General features: G+C 39.4%; 1 protein-coding gene across 1 annotated transcript in view; it reads right to left on the bottom strand.

Moving 5' to 3' along the window:
• Positions 1-696: 696 nt before the first annotated feature.
• The window catches only part of UBTD2 (ubiquitin domain containing 2), a 72,211-nt gene continuing 49,968 nt past the window's right edge, over positions 697-22,939 (bottom strand). Inside the window, exon 3 of the mRNA XM_054977330.1 lies at positions 697-7,360. Coding sequence (XP_054833305.1) covers positions 6,966-7,360 — 395 coding nt within the window. The 3' untranslated portion in view covers positions 697-6,965. The remainder of the gene's footprint in view (positions 7,361-22,939) is intronic.

The following is a 22,939-nucleotide window of genomic DNA, read 5'->3' as shown; positions in this document are numbered from 1 at the left end:
AGCAATCGGAGATGCAGAAATCACAATGCAAAAGTTTTGTGAGGATGCTGGAATTGTTCTTTGAGTTACAGTATCTTTCCCTCCCGTAATAATTAGGAGCATGCATTTCAGGCAAATATACATGCATTACTATGGCTGCAGTCCTAAGCATTTCAAACAGAAAAGTACGTTCAGCTAAACTCAGCAGGACTTCATTCCAAGCAAGTATGTTTAGAATCAGGCTGCAAATGATGCACACTTCAGAATAATTTCTATTCAACCACATTTAGCTCACAATCTCAAACACTGTTGTGAGTTTTTTAGAAATTAAAATCTGAGTGCCAAACCAAGAATAATGTTCAAATAATTGCATTCTCAGTGCTACCAATATTAAGAATGCTTTAGAAAGCTTTTCATTTTGCCACCTTGGGGTACCAAAGAATTTACTGGCCTCACAGACTCCAGTATAAAGTAGTAATTAAAATGTTGCACTTAAATTGGAGAGACCTGAAATCAAATTCTACTGTCTCTTAGCTTAACCTACCTTAGAAGCTGTTATGAAAAACAACAACAGATGACTTCAACAATGTACATCACCCCAAATTCCTTGGAGGGAGGGTGGAGTATAAATGTGAGGACTGAAGGAGGCATTTTCCAATTTAACTCCAAGAGAAAAATGACACCAAGTTTGTATTTTAAGGCAAGGCATTTCCAGTACCAATTTTATTTTTAAATGCAGAAAAATAGTCAGAAGTTTGTTGTTCACCCCCTTGCCCCTATTTTTGTTTAATACATGGAGTTCTATACAGCACATTTCTGTCTCTTAGGAAATTATGATGCTTCACTTATAAAATCCATACTTTAACTGTTCAAAAAGAACCTACTTGTGCTTTGTTGCCGATTTTTAAAATGTGCGCACATATTACTGCAATGTCAGCATAACAGAGGTACAGTATAAATATAAGATTTATACGATCTGAAGAGAAACCAGAGTGCACCCTTGGAGACAGTTAACCCAAATGCTCCTCCATTTCAAGATAGGATTAAGAATTCATCCTTGGGCTGAAAGACCCTGTGAAAAAAGTTTCACACAACCTGTGTGTACAGCTAAAAGATTCTTTAATTTTATAAAAGTTACAGGAAAAAATGTAGTATCACTGTATTTCCCCTCACCCAGTTTCCCTTTTTAGCCACTGATGCTCTTTCTGTATTGGTACCAGATTACCAACCATCTCATCCCATGTTACATGAACGTTTGATACATGGCACAGAACAAACACTGTACAAAAAGATTTACCAGAAAAGAGAAGATATTTATTCAAGAAATACAAATTGATGGTACCAGCCATCTTTGGAAGCCACTACCATGAGGCAAATAGGACATTAAACCCAAGTCCTTTGCTCATAACGCATTTAAGAAGAGTGTCTTTATACACCTCCAGCTGCCTAGTATACAACGTTGTACACATTGCTCAAAAGGCTATCTCCAGTTTCTAGACATCCCCAGGACATGGAGAAGAGAGGCACCAGTAAGGTCCTTGACAGAAGACCATTTTATCATTTTAGTTAAAGCCCCAGAAAATTATGTGGGTTTTAAAAAAATTCCTTTAACTTTTCGCCCATCTTTGGCTAAATTCAATTGCCACAAAAGGGCGTTAAGTGACCTGATGCATTCTTAATATTCCCTATGACGATATGACATTTTTGATTTGTCAGTATGGGTTGGTTTCACAGATTATTTGCACAGTATCAAGAAAAATCCCAATACATGGCCATAGTCAAAGGAATTAAACATATTTCTTAACGGATTGCCCTATAGTATTAGCCCTGTGCAGTTCAAATCTCCTAATGGAATCAACTGATTTAAACGAATCCTTAGTTTACCTTTATACTATTTGTGCTTATAAGCTTACTGATATGCACCACAATACACACCTCCCTGAAAAGCAGAATTACATTTCTGGTTATCCTGGACTCTCGATAAATGGAATTGAAATTTACATAGCACCTAAAGCAAAGAAAGATAGCAAAAGAATTGCTGAATTAAATTTAAAATACTGGATGTAAAATGACAACTGACTAGTCTAATGGCCATTAACCAAAAGAACCAGTGACATGGCTGACAATGTTGTTTCACTCACCTTGAACATACTGAAAAAAAGATGCTCCTGCCTAAATTCAATTTAAAAACTTCCAGAGATTTCTTTCCACCATTCACATTGTTAGGTGTACCCTGTTTTTCCACCTGGGAGAAGAGGCCTGTGAGGTACACCTAAGAAGAAATATTACTGCCAGATGTCTAAAGAAACTTCTTTAGACCCTATCAAAACTATCCATATATTCTTCTTAAACAAAAATGACATAAGGCAGGCATAGTACTTTTTTTTTAAAAAAGGAAGTTTCAGAGATATGCATAACCATAACATTTAAGCAACAAGAGAGAGGCCAATTAAGAGAAAAATGTGTTTATGATTGTATTGCTAAAATAGTTTCTTAAAACAGCACGAAATTGCACACATCTATTAGGTATTTTTTTAATGTTTTCCCCCAAGGAGCAATGCACTTAGTATGCAGGACCATTATCCTCATTTTGTTAGTGACATTAATCTTTTTGTTATATCAAATATTGTGACCCAATGGAATGCATTGCTTTTTCACAATAATATGAATTCAGGTTATGGTTTTCATAAATGAACCATGGAACTAAAATATTTTTAAAAGTGGGGGATATTATCTTTGCTCACCAAGTTTATCACATTGGGATTTTGCATCAAATCATTTTGCAACATTAGTTGTTTTTAGAAATTGAGGAAAGTATAATATAAATATGGAAGTTTCCTTAAACTCACTGTTCATCCTAAAGTGATTGGTAGCAAGGTAGACTGCGTGAAAAGCTCATGCTACAAATACGCCCCGGATAAAACTCGTCACGTTTCTTTTTCAAAACAGGATGGAGGATAGTAAGCAACTAAGCATCCTTCTTTAATGCAGCACTGCTGTCCTTTTGCCTTTCAAGCTATTCCAGGACAAGCAGATTACAAAGTCTATTACTTGTGGGTCATGTGCTAGTGACACCTTTGCAATAACAGGCATGAAAACCAAATCTCTCTGCTAAACAGACCTGCCACCACCGTAGATTTCTAGAAATAATTCACTACCATGGGGGCAAGTGTTGATTAGGAGCAGCAGCACATAAATTTGTTGTAGGCATAAGGAAAACTGTTGAGTTACTGCACGTACTTGATAGCTTGTAGTCAAGTGTTCTGCCTTCATAGTACGTTACCTTCTTAAATATTCTCAGCCTGGGGGAAAAGGTCTAGACCAGGATGGTCAGTCTCCAGCACAAAATAGGGTGATCCAGTAGTGAGTCAGGATCCGATCTACAGACAAATGACCAATTGCAAATGTACTTAACAGTGCTTGCTTGAACTGCTCTTCCCTTACAGTAATGAATGAAGTTGCTGGGGGTTAGAGATTGACAGCGAAAGCCACAGCTTACTTCCTCATTTTAACTGCCTGTTCAAAGCCACAAAAGAAATTCTTGCCTTGCATCACATCATTAGTCAAGGGTTATCCCTTAAAATCAGCTCTTTCCAGAGGGGGAAGCACAAACACTAGCACAGGCTTCTATTTTGTTCTGGGATACATGCAGTTTTTACATAGAGTAAAACTGATTCCCAAGGGATTATTTGTTCAGAGTGAATGAGCTCCAAAACTTCGAGTGCAAAAGGGGATATAGTATCAGTTTACCATTCACATACATTTATGCACATTTCAAAATGGTCCTCCACTACTGTCAGAATCTTTGCACCATTTTCATTAGAGGAATAGTCAACAATTCCTTCCAAAAGTATTCCACTCTAATTGAACGATGAGAGTAAGGCTTCAGGTTTTTTCAGGAGAGCAGTACCTGGCCACCATTTGCATATCATCACCTTCAAAACTGTCATTCAAAAACGTTTTTATTCCTTCACACTCCCTGATTTGTACATATTTATGAAAGAAAAGGATAAGAAGAAATGGTGAAAAAGTAATGTAGCCAAATCCTATTCTGCAGAGTTTCTACTGCATTCGTAAAAGGGGTGGAAGTGTGTGTGAAAACGTTTATCCTCTTCTAATTTTTCTCTGAGAACATGTATATTGCTGCAGAGCATTTTACAGCTGACAACTTTCCAAATCATTAAAATGCTTGATGTAAAACTGTACTATCAAGCAACATGATTTAGGAAGTTATTTCACATAATCTGGGAAAATTCATTCTTAAAAGGACAGCAGAAATTATGGAAGTCATTAGCAATCTCATAGCTTAGTCCATTCTTAAACAGCTATAATAATTTTGTCCCCCTTTATAATTGTCTTAAAAATATAAAAGAACAACAGATACGTACTTTATTTTGCAAGGCATGTTTCTGGTATGTAAAGGATATGGCTCACACACACTATAGCAACATCTGTATTTAGAAAGGCAAAGGAACTGTTATTAGACATAAATGCATGGCTGAAAACCCAGAAGACATACTAAGTGATACAGCTTTTAAAGTCTGTGTGCAGCAATCCAATTTTTAAAAAATTCAGTGTGTACAATGAGTTAGGAAAGATTCACAGTTACTTTGTTTATATATCCCAATTTTATAGCAAATGTTTTAATATACAAGCTTAGTAATAGATGCAGGTTCTGCACCATTTTGTCTTCATTAATGAAGTATTTGCTTTTAATAGTAGTGAAAGTGACCATGGATGGTACCAGGAAAAGTGAGGAACTTAGTTAATACCTTGGACCCAGATGTTCTTTTGCTTTGCATTGCTGACAGGCATTGTTATCTGGACATAAAATACACTGAGAAATCAAAAAGAGAGATGTGTTTGTGATGTGCAATGGTAACATTCATGTCCACATGGCATGTAGTTCCAAATATGAATTCAGATTCTATGACTCCCTTTAAGACTATCATGTCTCCCTTTAAAAACTTGTAGTTTTTTCTACACTGAAAGTTCTATGATCTTAAAAGTTTCTTTTTCACTTGTCTAGTGGTTCTTAGCTGTCGCAGCACCATGACCCAAGTAAGGCTAGGTTAGTATGTAGGACACTTAAGTAGTGTAGCTCTTTTCAATACACCCCAGATTGCACTGTCAGCGGACAAAATTCATGCTTTTCAAGTCAACATAATGAGATAAAAAGGAGAAAGAGCACCACATAAAAACTGACAAGTAGATTTGGTGCTTAGCAAGAAAAAAGTACTTGGTGAAAGATTCCTGAAAACTTAACAGTGTTGCTAACATGAGTATGTCCACATCAAAACAAAACAGAACAAATGACATAACAGAAGTTCACAGAAGCTAAGCAAAACAGCTAGACAAACTTTTTTTTAAAAGGGGCAATTTGCTTTATGGTTGCTTTATTCAAGATTAACTGACCAAATTTAACTGGTCATTGTTCTATCAAAGACCATTACCAGTTTCCCCCAAAGTGCTTTCACATTCTAAAGGGAGAATACTGGATGATATTGCTACAGTCATTGTCTGAGAGACTATTAATAAATGAAAGGTAGGACATTTTGAAATCTTTTAACTAGAAAAACAGAACCTTATCCATTCTGATGCACAGATGTAGTCTATAAACTGTCAGACACACAAGTATGAAAAAGCACAACTGAATCAATGGCAGAGAAGTTAAAGGGCAACTGAAATTTACTCTCCAATGAAAAAGTTCTGTGGATGTGAAACATTTTTCATTAGCCAATAAAATGCACTCCTTTCTGTAAGTTTCCCACCTCCAAGAAGATACCAAAGTATCTAGGGATTTGGGGTAGAAAGTGTTTATGCAACACAATGCATATTTCTCAAAAAGTATTTCAAGATCCAGTGCTATAACATAAAGTTTGAGCAATGAGATTGATATAGGAACTACAATGTCAGAAATCTTCTTCATCCTTCCTTTCATCTCTTTAGGAAGGTAGATGGCCGTATCCAGACTTACTGAATAAGATTATACATTTCACCAGGAAGTTGCACACCCTTGTGTATAAAATTGAGAAGTTCCTGTGCTTTTCTCTTTCATTTTCACAACTATTGCTATGATTCAAGGAGATTGAAAAGTTACTATTTTGAGTAAAAGCATTAGAGACTAGCATAATAGAAGTTCTGTGTAGTTTTGCTGGTGCTCCCCTAATAATGAGCTTTTTAACTAGACAGAGTGATGTACAATAATTTGGTAAACCCATTTTCTGGTGACAGTAAACAATAGAAGTTTGCTTGTAGCCATTATCGTTTCATTCCATGAGTTCTGTAAAATTTATGCATGTACTAAATTATTGCCTAATTTTTCAGAAGGCAGTTATTTACCACATACTGAAGCAAATGACGATTTGTTGCTAACTTGGAATGTACCAAATCTGGTATAAAAAGTATGCACAAGGGATCAAACACGCCATTATCAGAATACAAAAAGTCTGTCTTAGGCACAGGGTCCTTTATCAGCCTCTTTAAGTAATAGCCTCATTGAGCAAGTAAGTGAAACAAGAGTAGAAACAATCCCTACAAATGTCACAGCACATTAGATCCATCAAAACAGCTACACTGATTGGCTGAACTGTAAGTGTTGCTGATTTCATGAAATACTTCAATTTGGTTTAATCCTTTAAAAAGTGCTTTCTACATTCACGGATCAATACTTCACTTACAGTTCAAAGCATTGTTTGTGACTCTATCATGTTTAAACTATGAGCTCCCATTTTCCCATTTACTTTGTTAGGAGTTTCTTACTGTGGTGTTAAATATTAAACTGGGCAAACTCTCCAGGGGCAGTTATAGACTCCGTGTGTGTGTGTGTGTGTGTGTGTGTGTGCATCCCCTAAAGCTCCATCACAGATGGAATTTTTGCTGGTCATTGCTTGGAACCAATCCATTAACAAGATAGAAGAAAAAGAGTGAAAAACCCCACATGATAAAAAGAGCAAGAAGAAGAAAGGAGAGTCAAAAAGGTAAAGTCAGTTTTCCACTGGGGTGGGGTTTAAGGGCTGGCTCACAATGACTTGCACTACATAGTCCCTTGGTATTTTGAGCTCCTCCAGTTTCATTTTGTCTGCCAATGGCCTGCCTGAAAAGAACCACCGTTGACTGCTGGGCTCCACACCCTCCACTGTGTGCAGTCTTCTTTTCATGTGATACACAGTGTCCATACTGCGGACTACAAGTTTGAGGTCTTTGCCTGTAGAAAGGCGTAAGCGAAGCTGGCATTCATGACCAGAGTTGGGTGGTGGATCAGGAATATCCAGAGTCTCTAGGTCACCCTTCTCTTCTATCATGTTGATAGGTGGGGCCAGGCAGTAGACAGGAAGCTGGTATCTGTTTCCCAGTTCGTCATAGCACTCGGTAAGAGCACCTTTAGAAGAAAAGAAACCGGAGTAAATGACACAGTTTAATTCAAAGTTATAAAATGGCTTATCCTGGGCGTCCAATACAGCCTAATCACTATCTCTCACTCACCAACCCACAGATCCAAAAATTTAGATTTGTATTATTATGGCCTAAAATCAGACAGCTGCCTTCCTTCTCTTGGCAGTTTTGGGAATAAAAGGACAAAAACAACAAAATGGGCTTAATTTACCAATGAGAAGTTATGAGAAAACTAAGATGGGTAGCTGTGTTAGTCTGTAGCAGTGGAAAAGACCAAGAGTCCAGAAGCACCTATAAGAGTAACAAAATTGGTGGCAGGGTATGAGCTTTTGTGAGCCACAGCTCACTTCTTCAGATAGCTGCTACTGGGCTCTTGCTCTTTTCCATATGAAAACTACTACTTTTCAACTGTTCTTTCCATGAAAAGTAGTTAGCAAAATCTGGATTGATAACATAATCTTATCTTAAGCTCTCTTTATATAAAATGCCATCACAGGATATTTATGTTGTGCTTCTAGCCTCATGAGAATGTGTTTATATTCACAAAAGCATATTCAGAGGAGACTTCAAAAAGCATATAATTACCTTCAACAGTAAAAGCATGTAAATACCCTAGGAATTTAAAAGCTAGCCAGTGAATACTGAGAAGTCTTCCCCCATATGCCTTCAAGTCTTTCAAAACTCACAATACATAGCACTCTGATCATGGTGATAGATAGTATGTCAGGTATCACCAGAAGACAACTCTCTCCCCCTCAGGTTCAGCACTGTTTGCTGACATGGTCTTTTCCAGTTCTTGCCCTTGTACTTTGGAACTGTCTTCCAGAGGAAGTGACAAAACCGCCCCCACCCCCCCTTCACAGATTTTCAAGAGAGGATACAAAATGGAACTTGGGGGGGGGGCGCGTGTTTGGGGCCAACTGATTCGTGGGCTTGGGCCAATTAAATGTTTGAGGGAGGGTCTGAAATATTTATCAGGGACACGATATGCAGGCTTTATTTGCTGAGTTTTGGTTGAGGGTTTTTAGTGCTCTGTTGATTTAATCATTTCACGCTGTGTCTTTTTCATGATTACAGTGAATTTTCATATTCTTGCCCCTAGGTGGGGCACATTCACTTGCAGGATAAACCAGCCTTTTGTAATTAAGTATGTGTGTGTGTGTGTGCATGCACACTTCTTCTTTTTTTTAAAAAAATATTTTTTATTTTAAACTGTAAGAATGTACAAGAACAGACAATAGTATATAAAGTTAAACATTAGAAATCAAGTAGTTACAAGCTAAGTAGAACATCAAAACAGTCTCTAGATTTAACAAGTTGTTTAGTAGAATCATCTTGTACATGCACACTTCTAGAAACAATTTCAGGAGCTTAAAACTGCCCCAATAGCTTATCATTAAAAAGTAAGGATTTTAAAAATTTAGCTTTTTTATTTATGCAGCTTTTACTTATATGTTTTTTTAAAATTTATGTAGATTGCCTAACTGGCTCAAATGTTTGTGGATTTGCAAAAGCAATAAACAGACCAAATTGGGTTCAACAGTTGAATACAGCTCCTCTGTACAACTTAATGTGAAATCTTCCTTCAGAGCAGGAAACCTCCAGCTAGAGAAAAGAGCCTCTTCCATTGGAGGAGGGCACCATATGTAGGCGAGCAGAGCAGTAAGATCCACATTGCTGTATATTTTGTGATTCTTCTTGCTTCACTAAGGGTATTGTAGGTCTTGCAGGAGCAGTGCAAGACACAATACTTATGCTGCAGCAGCAGACGGAGCTGTGGAAGAGCACTTCCTCACAGGAACAGTGAGTGTTATTTGGGTGGCTTCAGCATGCTCCTCGGGGTGGAGGGTGGGGAGGTCCCGTGGCAAATGGAACTCCCCAATGAGGGTAGAACTTCAGATCCTGCCAGGAGCCCAGAAGCATGGCTGAGGCTGGCATGGCATCTGTGCTGTTTGCCATCACAGCATGTTTCTATGCTGTTAACATCAGTGCAGGTGATGATTCAACAGGGAGGCTTGAGAGAAGGACCAGTACGATTCCTGCCACTCTGCTCAGCCACCAGTTCTAGTCTGGCTCCTGGAGGATCCTGCCTTAGACAGCCTTCCAATAAGCCTAATGTCTGGTCACATGACTCCTTTGAACCTATTGTCTTTGCTCAGGGGTTAGAATGCTGGTCTTGGGTGAGTGTGGGTTTGAGCCTCTTCTGTCTTTCCTCCCTTTTTCATGGGAAGCTGGTGGGGGGCTTGGAGCAAGGATGATTGTGTGTGGGCAACACTTTTGCTGCCAGTCAGGCCCTTGCTGTGGAAGGGGTGGCACTGGTGCCCTTCTTTTATGGAACTCTGTTGCTGGGTCCTTCCTCCTTGACTTCTGGCTCTCAGGGTGGGGATGGCATCAAGGAACAGTGGCGGGATTAGCGGGCAGTGATTGGCTGCGCCTCCGTGTGCCACTCCCAGCGGTGTCACTGGCTGCCATAGTCTGAAGAGTGGGTGTTGCCAGAGTTCCTATGGGATTCAGGATGCTTGCTATGCAATCTGTACCTTGCAGAGAAGTGCATGTTATTCCCCTCTCTATAATGGTCATAGAGAATGGACTAGCAGTGTCACTTTTGTACTGGTGGCTAGCCACCACCGCCTCAGCAGCCCTCAGGATTGTGCCGTAAGGATTTTTGCTACTTCTGGGGGAGACGGAGTTCTTTGGCAATTGTTCTCACTGTTTCTTAAAGGGCCTGCCTCATCAAGAACAGCTCTTTATTCAAACTTCTTATCTGTTTAGTAAGCTGCCATACAACAACAGTATGTGGTACAGACTCTATTCAGTGGCATTTGAAGAAACGCTCATGGTTACAGCATGCTTTGAACATTGTTCTGGTTCCATGAATACCTGTAAATTAGAATTTCTAAAATGTTGTTATAACTGAAAATTATGCACATATTATTCTTCCTTTTAGAAATCTCTTCACAAAGGTGACACACAGCCTGAAGTAGCTAGACATTCCACGCAGTACATTAAGGCACAGGGCATAGTTCAACACAAACTAAAGATTTCAAAATAAAGATAACTCAGTCTTTAGACTTTATCATAAATGATATTTATTCTGTGCTAACAGGACTTATGCTTATCACTTGCAGTGGGAACCATTACTGTCCCCCAAAGCATGTATGGTTAGACAAAAAAGGCAAACAATATCCTGAGAAATATGCAACAAGCAAAGGGTGATGTAGAACATGCATATTACATCCATTCTGCAGTTGCTTCATTGGCTGCCCATCAGTTACTGAGCTGAATTCCAGGTATCAGCTGTTAACATACAAAGCCCTCCGTGGCCTTGTTGGACCCTCATCTCTGCAAGACTGCCTTCTCCATCTATGTCCTGCAACAACTTTGTTCACCTGCACAGGCTCTCGTGCTCCTGGCATTTCACAAGCCACGCAAAACATAGTTGTTCAGATTAAGATATAGGCCATGTTAGTCTGCAGCAGTAGAAAAGAGCCAGAGTCCAGTAGCACCTGTAAGACTAACAAAATTTGTGGTAGAGTATGAGCTTTTGTGAGCCACAGTTTACTTCTTCAGATACAACTAGAATGTGAGTCTATCTGTCCTTATATCTTGGAGAATGGAGTGATAGCAGAAGCTGAATGATAACAGCCGGTGAATGACAAAATTATTCAGGAGAGCATTTTTATAAATGAAATGGGGCTACATCAAAGCTGAATGGCACAGGAACGTGCACTCTGCTTCTACCGATGTAATACTAGATTCTGCATTGTTTAACATGACAAGTTTAATATTTATGCTTTTCAGACAACAGCTGTTTCAAATTTCTGCAAATCCCACTCCTATTAACATTGCTTACTAGATGTATCCTTCTATTGATTGCATTGATTTACACTATATAATTTATGTTGTTTAATCTGCCTTCAGTCTCAGTTAGAAAGGCAGACTATAAATAACAAAGAAATAATGCTCAGAAAGTAATCAAATCCTAGAGAAATTCTTCCAACAGTGAAGAGATGTGATTTGAACAGTGTGTCATGCAGATTGCATTCTGCACTAACTGAAGCTTCCAGTTTTCCAAGGCAGTCCTACGTACATCATATTGTAGCACTCTAATCTGGACATTATCAAGGCTTGGCTAACTGTAGACAAATCTCACCTTTCCATGAAGAGGGATAAGTTTATGAACCAACCTGTTTGAGTGTGCTAGGTACCACAGATGAGAAGATCTAAATGTCCTAAATAGTATTTCCATTTAAGAGGGAGTGCAATCTAGAACAGGACCGGCTGATGGAACAGTTAACCTAGGATTAACCTATCACAGTATTTCAGTCTTGTCTGGATTATGCTTTTATTGTCCACCCCACTGTTATCTCTAGATACATATTTAGATCATTCATTGCCTCATCTGAATGAACTCAATGGGATAAAGAGAATTAGGTGTCATCTGACTCTTTACACCAAACTTCTTGGCCTCTCCCAACAGTTTCATAAAAATGTTAAATCACATAAGAGAAGAGACAGAATCCTTCAGCACTGCATATTACAAGTGGCGAGGGATCAAGCAGCCGTCTCCCAGCACTACCTATAAAATATTCATGTGGCAAACAGGACTGGAATCACTAGAATGCAATGACTCAGCTATTCATTTGAAGTACAGTCCAGAATGACAAAATGGTTGACAGTATTAAAAGCCACTGAAAGGTCCAACATGGTCATATACTCCATTTATCTCACTAAAGGTCAGTCAGGTGACCAAAACAGTTTCAGTTCCAAAACTGGGTCAGAAATTGCACTGAAGTTCATCTGTATAATCAAAGAGCAAGTACAGCTGCATGGCTTCCACTCCCTTGAGTACTATGCTTCCCTCTCAGGTTGTATTTATGACCAGCTGATACTTATTACAATCATTTGGGCCCCCACAGGGCATCTTCTGGAAAAGTTTCATGACCACATACTTCAATATGGTTGGGGATGAAGCCATCAGTTTGGACCTAACATTTGTCCCTAGCAAACTACAATAAGCCAAGGTGGGATTTTTTTCTGTTGCTGTTAAAAGATGGAGTTCAGAGATTTGTGGGGGGAAAAAATAAAAGGGCTAAAACTGGCATTCATATTCAACAGATCAAATATTCTCCCTATTGCTCTGCCTTCCAGCTGTTAAGTCTCCACGGAATGTAGGCTGAGGTAGATTGAAGGTTTTTGTTGTGCATAGCAGCAGCTAGGCGCTACTGAGCCAAGCATAAGGGCCAATGCCCATGAGCACTGTAATTTCATAGAATTTTTAAACGAAAACAACAGACAATGGTTTTTAAACAATGAAAGGTACACAGATTAATTGCTTCTTCAGGAAACAGAGCCAGGTCTACAGGTTGCAAAACAGGTGGCTAGGACTGTAGAAAAATTGGTAGGCACTGAATAAAAACACTGATGTTAAAGCAAAATATGTTTAAAAGAGTGTTACAAAGCTGTACACAGTACAGGTAGACTCCAGTTCAATTCTTACCCTAACCAGGACAGATCTCAGATTGCAGTCCTGGAATGCATCAATTACGACAGTAACAGTAGCTTATGCTAAAAAAAAAATGGTTTCTTTCCTAGCAGGTCCTTTATGATCTGTTGTCAAATCATATACCTATATAAATCTTGCCCATATCTTTCCACTTTTATTTAAATATCCTTCTATAATTTTAAATAATAGTTGTTCTTAGTTATTCTTAGTTTTCAGCTACATAATCAAAAAAGCTTTCAATTTTTCCTGAAATTCTAGAATTGGCCTATTATGTACATAAGATGTCAATTTTGCCATTGATGCATATTTGTATAGCTTATTCTTCCAATCTGTCAAATCTGGACAGCGTTCTGCCTTCCATTTTGGTGCGTATACTACTCTTGCCGCTGTCACCATATATTTAAATAGTTCAGGATGTATTTTTATAATATACTTGGTAAGATATGTAATAACATATTTTTAGGGTTCAACACCAAGTGAAACCTTAGTTGTCTTTTGCATTTGTTCATGTATTTTTATCCACTATTTCCTCGCTTTCTTGCATGTCCACCATGTGTGATAGAATGTTGCATCCGTATTTTGTCATTTCCAGCACTTTCCACTGTAATCCTTATTAGCCTTTGCAATGTCCTTAGGAGTAATATCTGAAGAACATTTTATACCAATTCTCCCTTAATATCTGACATTCTGTAAATTTGGTTTCTTTAGTTCATAAATTTTCCCACTGGCTCATACATGTAGGAAACCAGCTAGGGAGGCAGTGGGGCCCTTGGATGACCAAGGCGTAAAAGGATTACTAAAGGGTGATAGGGAAATGGCCGAGAAGCTGAATGCGTTCTTTGCTTCTGTCTTCACTGTGGAAGATAAGAAGTGCATGCCCACTCCGGAAGCACTGACTTTGGGAGGGGTTTTGAAAGACCTGAGTCACATTGAGGTGACGAGAGAGGAGGTTATGCGACTGCTAGATAATTTAAAAACTGATAAATCACCGGGCCCAGATGGCATACATCCAAGAGTTCTGAAAGAACTCAAGTGTGAACTTGTAGATCTCCTCACAAAAATATGTAATCTGTCATTAAACTCTGCATCTGTTCCTGAGGACTGGAAGGTAGCTAATGTTGTCCCCATCTTTAAAAAAGGTTCCAGGGGAGATCCGGGAAATTACAGGCCAGTCAGCCTGACGTCAATACCGGGTAAGTTGGTGGAAACTATTATCAAAAATAAAATTAGTGGGCACATTGATGACCAAAAGCTGATGAGGAAAACTCAGCATGGGTTCTGTAAGGGAAGATCTTGTCTCACCAATCTGTTAGAGTTCTTTGAGGGAGTGAACAAACAAGTGGACAAGGGAGACCCGATAGATATTGTTTATCTTGACTTCCAGAAAGCTTTTGACAAAGTTCCTCATCAAAGGCTCCTAAGTAAGCTCAGTAGCTATGGGATAAAGGGCCAAGTCCTCTTGTGGATCGAAAACTGGCTAATTAATAGGAAACAGAGAGTGAGTATAAACGGGCACTTCTCACAGTGGAGGGTGGTGAGCAGTGGGGTGCCACAGGGGTCGGTATTGGGTCCAATGCTTTTTAACTTGTTTATTAATGATTTGGAATTGGGATTAAGCAGTGAAGTGGCTAAATTTGCAGATGACACGAAATTGTTCAGGGTGGTGAAAGCCAGAGAGGATTGTGAGGCACTCCAAAGGGATCTGTCGAGGCTAGAAGAGTGGGCATCCATGTGGCAAATGAGGTTCAATGTAGCCAAGTGCAAAGTAATGCACATTGGAACCAAAAATCCAAAATATAAATACAAGTTGATGGGGTCTGAACTGGCGGAGACTGACCAAGAGAGAGATCTTGGAGTCATGATAGATAACTCACTAAAAACGTCAGCACAGTGTGCGACTGCCATAAAAAAAGCTAATGCTATGCTAGGGGTTATTAGGAAAGGGATTGAAAACAAATCAGCCGGTATCATAATGCCTCTGTATAAATCGATGGTGAGGCCACATTTGGAGTACTGTGTACAGTTCTGGTCGCCACACCTTAAAAAAGATATCATAGCACTGGAAAAAGTACAGAGAAGGGCAACTAAAATGATTAAAGGGTTGGAACACTTTCCCTATGAGGAAAGATTGAGGCGCTTGGGGCTCTTTAGCCTGGAGAAAAGACGACTGAGGGGAGACATGATAGAGGTTTACAAGATAATGCACGGGTTAGAGAAGGTAGAGAAAGATGTGTTTTTCTCCCTTTCTCACAATACAAGAACTCGTGGGCACTCTATGAAATTATTGAGCAGTCGGGTTAGAACAGATAGAAGAAAATACTACTTTACACAAAGGGTGATAAACACATGGAATTCGTTGCCACAGGAGGTGGTGGCAGCTACAAGCATTGCCAGCTTCAAGAGGGGACTGGACAAATATATGGAGCAGAGGTCCATCAGTGGCTATTAGCCACAGGAGATAGATGGTATTCTCTTTGTGGGGAGGTGGTGCTCTGTTGTCTTGGTGCTGGAAGGAAGGCAGTGGGAGGGCTTCTGGTGTCCTGGCCTCACTGACAGTCCTTTAGATGGCACTGGATTTCTAGCCACTGTGTGTGACAGAATGTTGGACTGGATGGGCCACTGGCCTGATCCAACATGGCTTTGCTTATGTTCTTATGTTCTTATGTATTTTCTCCAAAGTTTTGCATCCATTTTATCATACAATTTTTACTTCTCCTGATTCTGTGACATATTGCAATAAATTTTTTATATTGTTTTCCTAATAATATTCAGGAATTTTTCAAAGGATCAACATGACTGCCTAACTCATTTGTCTTTATTGGGAAAAACAGAATGCAGATTCCCCCCACCCCCCGCCAAAAGGACTCTTTACCTGAAGGAAGATTATCTCGAAATGATAGGAAGGGGTTACTTCCTATTAAGATGCTATCTGTACTCAGTAAACCCCCTAAAATTAATCTCCACCTTTGTTAATATAAGGGCTTCTACATTATATGTTGGAGCTTTGCCATATGATTGATGTGTTCCAATTAGTGCAGGAGCCGTATCTGCATAACTGCTGCCTTCAAACAGAGGGAGGTTTTTTGCCTTTCTAGTACAGTATTCGTTAGTGCATCCTGAAACCTGCTTTGCACCCAAGCATCATCTAACCCAATTCAGTCTGAAATAAACCCACTATTTCATTTTCTTTATAAGCTACAGACTAGAGGCTTCTTCATCATGCCTTGAAGTACCTCTAATCCGGGCTTCTCATTTTCTTTTGCACTGAACATCCAAGCCTGTTGAAAGATTCTAAGGAAACTTAAAAGCTTTGCTCATTATCTAATATTTTGGTTAGTATTAATATAAAAGTACTACACACTGCTGTAGCTTAAAGTGAGTGCAACCCCATCCTTCACTGGCTGTACATGTCAACTTCAGCACCCACTACAGCACCAACAAACTATATCTCTGTCTTGTCTGGGTTAAGCTTCTATGCTCCATCTTGGTTTTGAATACTGCCTTGAATGTACAAATAAATAAGGCAAGTAGCAGAGGAATAAGTGCTAACAAAAAGACATTTTAAAAAGACTACCCAGATAAGTATGTACAAATAGGAAACTTTCCCAGCAACGGGGCAGCATTAATGCATCACACCACAGCTGTTTGGCTCTTGACTTGGAGCAAATTAATTTTAATAAACTCCAGATACATTTGTACCAAAACAATGATTTCCCAATCTAGTTACTTTTCTCCATTCACAGTGCATTCATAAAGCCTCAGAGTCAGGAAAAATCACTTTCAACCACAGGATCTTTAGGTCCATGTTACCTTCTATCTAAGATGCAGAGAGGGAGCATATCAATTCACCCTGGATAAATTACTGAATGTTTATTAATGTCTGAAAAGACCCATTTGTACATTTCAGTTCCTTGAGCCAATCACTTTAGTCTCTGGCTAGTCTTTGTATGAATCTATGAAGAGATGAATTCAGAAGTCTGAACTGTTGATACTTAGGCATTTACAACTTGCATATTTATGCTTTGTGATATTTCTAGCAGCATCGTTGCATTACCGTCAGTTCTCAGCTTTACTACAGAGTAATTCTCATACATTAGCAGAACAGTAGCTTCCATGTTCAAAAAGCATAGCATCAAGTCTTAAGATAGTATTAATGGTCTATTTACCTTTGCATTTCATTAAAGTTATCTACCATCATTAGATGCTCTAGTGTCTACCACAAAGGCATTTTGCTATTTACATTCTGAGGTCAATAACCTGCCTCGCGCTTTTAAATGTAAGCATCTAAGAATGCACAGAATTTTCTGCCTCAGTTGAATTAAAAACTTGGCAAAACTCAAAGCCCTAGAATCTAGTGAGTTGTGGAAGCCAGGCCTTGCAGGTTTAAAGACACAGGGACAGGCTTTGTTCAATCTTGATTTTGGTATACAAAAATTGTAGTGCGTATAACATACTCTACATAGGTCTTCCCTCAAAGTCAACTTGGAGACTCCAGATCAGGAGTGTCAAACTCATTTGTTATGAGGGCTAGATCTGACATAAACGTCACTTTGTTGGGCCAGGCCACACTAAAACCCATTATCAAGACAGAGGCAAACCCAAGAAATAACCGGAAATACAACCAAAATACTTGGGGAAAAAAAGAAAAATATTACACAATCAATGTTATTTCAAAAACAATATTGAGAAATCTATTAAAGTGTTCAGTACACAAGTTGTATCACTTTTAAACAATGCATTTACACATACAAAACCTGAAAGTCCCAGCAATGGTTGTATTCACACTAAAACCCAAGCTGTTTTATTGAAATATTGCCACTTTTCACTGTTTGTGTCAAGGAAATTTGATCTTACAGTCTGTAATGCATAATCCTGTCCTTTTTAGATGATGAATGCCTAGGAAATTAGTTAAGCAGAGATTGTTTAAATTGTCATATCTCCTATTAAAATATAAAGATCCATTACCTCTGGAATTGTTCAAATTTGCATACCTAGCATAAAGCTCTTTGAGATAATCACTTTTAGAGATACTTTATCATTCATGGACTCCTAAAAGCTCTCAGAATTGTACTAAAGTCGAATATTAGAAACATAAAGGCCTACAAGTATTCCGAGTATAATTTTGAAGTGCTGTTTTGCATATTAACTAAGACGTAACAGGATAACATCAAGGAAAAATATTTTGCTAATAAGTAAATAATTATTTTCTAGATATGTGGAATTGAAGTTCTTTCATTTAGCAGGTATAATGGTAAATCCAAAAATTTCTGTGAGCTAGTGTATGCAAATGAGAGATACTTACTGACCTACACTACGTCAAAGGAAGAACTTTTAGATATAATCCAAAAATAACAACAAAGCAATACTTTTATTAGGACCAACTACAATGCTACAAGCTCTCTAGTACTCTTCCTCAGGCTTAAAAGTTCATAGAAAAATGGGAAAGGGGAGGGGGAACAGATGTTTCAGGGTATGGTAGGAAAACCTCTACAGTCTTCAGACAGTCAGACTTCAGACAAAGTGTTATGTAGGCCTAACAAGGTTAAACTGTTTTAAGTAAAAAATAAAAATCTGATTGTACCAAGGATACTGGGTCAGACACACTATGGAAATAATAACTTGGAAAATATAAATCAAAGCAAGCAGTAATTCAGATCTTTTCCCAGCACTACCTAGGTCACTTTTCAGGCAGAAAGCCCAAGTAAAAGCAGTATTTCAAAGCCAGAGATCAGTCTTAGGCAGTACACTATTTGGATACTCAATAGAAGACAAATCTACTTAGTGGCTGCAGGCCATGTAACCCCATGAGCAAAATCCCACTGTTAAGTAGCAGTAGGACATCTTCCTTCCATTGTAAGACTCTCTCCTGAATGGCTAAATTTGTTGCCCCACTATTAGGAATAAGAGACAGACACAGTATTTTGGGTTCTAAAATGGGCCACTTTATTTTAAACAGCAACAAGCAAACATTAACTACGGCAAGGGCCTAACTAGCGGTACAGGTCAGGTCCTGGGGTCACTCCGTACCCCGCCCTGACCTGTCTGGCCGAGACACCCGCTGCCCCAGGTGTGAGCCATCATCCAAATGGCTGGGACCCAGCCTGGCCAGGCGAAGTGGTTCACCCCTGTAAAGCTCCCCCACCCAGCCGTACGGCAGTGGGGGGAGACTGGCTTGTCCAGGGGTTCCCCACGCAGGGCGTCTAACCACGCAACTGGGCCGTACAGCAGCCAGCCACATCTGGCAGACCCCAATTCCCCACCAATGGGGAGGTGCCAAGGGTGCTCACGGGCCCGCTACAGATTCTTCCCTAACTAACATCCTGCCACCTATGGCATTAACTCAGGCCCACTCCAATAAGGGTAACCACCCTAGGAACCCAATGAGTCTTCAATTATTATATCAAACAATATTTTGTTATTGGTATCTTGCTCACCATGTGAATACAAAAGATATACAATAATACAAAATTCTTACAATACATACATATATATGAATACACACATGTCCCAAAGTTGCTGCAAACAGCCAATGGCAGTTCTTTTATATAGCCCCCTTGTGAATTCGCATTGATTGGAAATGGAAAGTATCAATCTGGAAAGTGTGACTTGGACTGTTACGTGCATAGAGGAGGCCAAGATGAAGGGAAACCGAAACAAGCAACTTTAAGCTGGCGGGCTCGTTGCCATCTACCTGGAGATCCAGAGGGATCCTATCAGGCTCCTCGGAATTGGCCACTTTGAATACTGACTGTTGGTTTTTACAATCTTGAATTCACCATCCTGTTGCCGTTGCCACATATACGGATTGTGTGGACAGGACGAAGATTTATTCCAAGAATTATTACCCGTCCAGGGATTTATACAGGGGGCTATATAAAAGAACTGCCATTGGCTGTTTGCAGCAACTTTGGGACATGTGTGTATTCATATATATGTATGTATTGTAAGAATTTTGTATTATTGTATATCTTTTATATTCACATGGTGAGCAAGATACCAATAACAAAATATTGTTTGATATAATAATTGAAGACTCATTGGGTTCCTAGGGTGTTTACCCTTAGTGGAGTCAGTCTTTTGGGGACCCCTCGTTTCTTGGTGTTGTTTGCATTAACTCAGGCTCACCAAGCCAATTAACCCCCCATCCTAACACAGTACGAGGTAGGCGAAAAAACTCCAGCCCCAGGGCCAATCAGGGACTGTGAGAGAAAAAATTCCTACCTGGCTCCAACATTGGCAGCCGGCTAGTCCCGCACTGGAATAGGGTGAGGTGGGTGGGCCGAGCACGAGGCAAGACTGAAGCCACAGGGGCGGAGGAACAGCAAATGCTGTGAGACTCCGCCCCTCAGGCTGAAGCCCCGTATATGAGGCTTAACAGTCTGCCTCATATCCTTGCAGCGGGGCAAAGGGCTGCCACCTGTACAAAGAGGCAAGCCCTTGGCAGGAATGGCAGTAACCTTTCTAAAACAGGAAGCCATGTTGGTCCATTAGAAAAATTCCAAAAGCAGTAGTATAGTAGTGTAATGTATTTTATTAGGATCAGCTAGCTACTCTATCACATGTAGTTTCAGGGGGGAAGCCATGTTGGTCTGCTGTAGAAGAGCAAGATTTGAGCCCAGTAGCAGCTTAAAGACTAACTAGATTTCCAGGGTATGAGCTTTTGAGAGTCAAAGCTCCCTTCTTCAGATACAAGGAGCAGAAAATGATAGAGGAATCTTTATAACCCAGGAAGAAGGTGGGAGGAGTATTGCGACTTAAGAGAGGCAGGAAGTTATATCACAAGTAGTTAAGAAGTTTTTGAGTTCCCAAGAACAATTTGTTAGGCTAGTATTTGATCACATAGTGTTTTATCACTAAAATAGCGACTGTATTTGATCACTAAAATTGCTGTTTTGCAAAAGGGCAATTAATTTTTATTAAAGATAGTATTTTAGAAAAGTTTTTAAACAAATCATTTTATGTCCGAGAAAATTATTACAGCACAAGAATGGTACTGCAAAATGGGGACAGTGCTAATCTTCTAAGGGTTGGCTTGCTGCAGCTAGCTTTAAGTAACAATGCCAGAAGCACGTTTACCTCTGCATTATATTTTCCATTGCTCTGTGGTATAAAAGACACCTCTAAGCCTAAAAGATTCCCATAGAAAATGTGAGAACTGTAAAGCAATTAAAGAAGTGAAACAAAGTGGAAGTAGTTAATGAAGGAGTTTAGAAGTTATTATACCCCCAATATCCAACATAAGTTTTACACACATACACTCTCTCTCTCTCTGTTCTCCCCTGCTATTTCTTTTAGTAAATAATGCTTAAACACTGACTAGGATAATAAAGGTGCTATTAAAGGCAATTCTTGCTCTATGTGAATAAAGTGCTGTGGAACTTTCCAAACAAGCTGAAAACTAAAATTTGCTATAAATGTTTGCTACTGACTCTCCCCACCCCACACTGTCATCACAGTTCTTTATTCTATTTTTGACAAGTTTATGAATATGGATAAATTACGAAAAATTCAATTAATCTTGTTTTACTGAGATTTATATGAGGTTCTCTCAAAATCTGTAAAAATGTCATAGTACTGTAGTTTTTTTTGCATTTAGATTAGAGATGGGCACGAACAGGAAAAAAAGCTGAATATGATGTTCGTTCTTCATTGCCATCCATGAATAGGGACTCACGAACAACCACGAACATGGCCCTGTTCATGAACATGTTCATGGTTGGCTGTTCGTGGGGGCCAGCAGACTCTCCTAAAGTTTGGTCAAGATCTCCACTGCACCACTCCCAGAAACCTGACCTGAGCAGGCACTAGGAAAGGTGCCAGTAATAAATAATAGCTTGGCCCAGAGCCTGGCAACAGCCCTGGAACTTGAAGGGGTAGATCCCTATCCCACCACACACAAAGAAAATTTGTGCCAACAGCAACTCTCTCTCCACTGTCTGCAAAGTCAGAGCTGGGACCCCCCCCTCCCCCCTGCTCTTTGCTCCCTTGTAACAAATTTGGAGGTCCACACTTGAAAGGAAGACCTGCCTATCAAGCTAAATTGGGGTTAGATTGGGGTTTCCAGGGCAACAGCAGGAGTTCAGACAGAGTTCAGACAATCCCTGCCTACGTTGCCAAGGGAATTGATTGCAGGTGCCACTGTCTGGCTTGACAAACAGCAACTAACGAGGCTTGCAATGACCACCTGTTCGTTTAGAATGGGGCCTCACGAACAGCTTGTTTGCGAACAGCAGATTGGGCTGTTCGTGGCTTTTTTTTTGTTCATATTGCTGTTCGCGCCCATCTCTAATTTAGATATCTTTTAGTTTAGTTTAGTTTCTAGTAGCCATTATTGTATGTACTTTTTCTATGAAAAATACTTCGACATACTTTCATCACAATTCTTTATGTAACTCAAAAAAGAAGAAAACTTGATATTTATATGACAAATATTACTGTGTGATCCTGCCTATGGTTTCTTTTAAGTCCTTTATACCAGCCTTCAGTTCAGTTCCTTTGAACTTTAACAGTAGTCCTGCATCCACCTAATATTTGTGGGGCAACAGCTACTAGAACAGATATTGTATCTTAAACTTCAAGGTTGCTTTATTAAGGAATAAGGGTATCTGTCATTAGGCAGGAAGAAAATAACATTCAGTTTACTAAGAACATCCTATTCTAGGCAGGCAAACATAGAAAGAGGGCTTTCTCCACAGATGCAAAAGTTACAGTTTCCACTGTTCAGCTAGACAAATGGTTGGAGACATGGGAAGACATGGACTCTCATGCAGCTAAGTGACCTCATCCACTGGACTTTCAGCACATGCAGGCTATGCTTGAAGACTGAAGACCAAAGCAGATGGGATATTGGCAGTGCAATCCTAAAAGCACTTTCCTAGGAGTAAGGCTCATTAAATAAACTTGAGTAAGATTCTGAACAGATCTGCTTAGGGCTGCTTTTTAGATCTCACATAACTTAATATTTCTATAAATAGTATGCGGGGGCAGATTTGGATCATATCTGGAGTTGCTTGACAAGGAAAGTTCTTCATCAGCTCCTGGAGATTTTTTTTGCCTGGG

This window comes from Eublepharis macularius, chromosome 4, assembly GCF_028583425.1.
Source record: "Eublepharis macularius isolate TG4126 chromosome 4, MPM_Emac_v1.0, whole genome shotgun sequence".
NCBI classification, from domain to species: domain Eukaryota; kingdom Metazoa; phylum Chordata; class Lepidosauria; order Squamata; family Eublepharidae; genus Eublepharis; species Eublepharis macularius.
The sequence above is the reverse complement of the archived record's forward strand: the minus strand, read 5'-3'. Positions and strand labels throughout refer to the sequence as shown.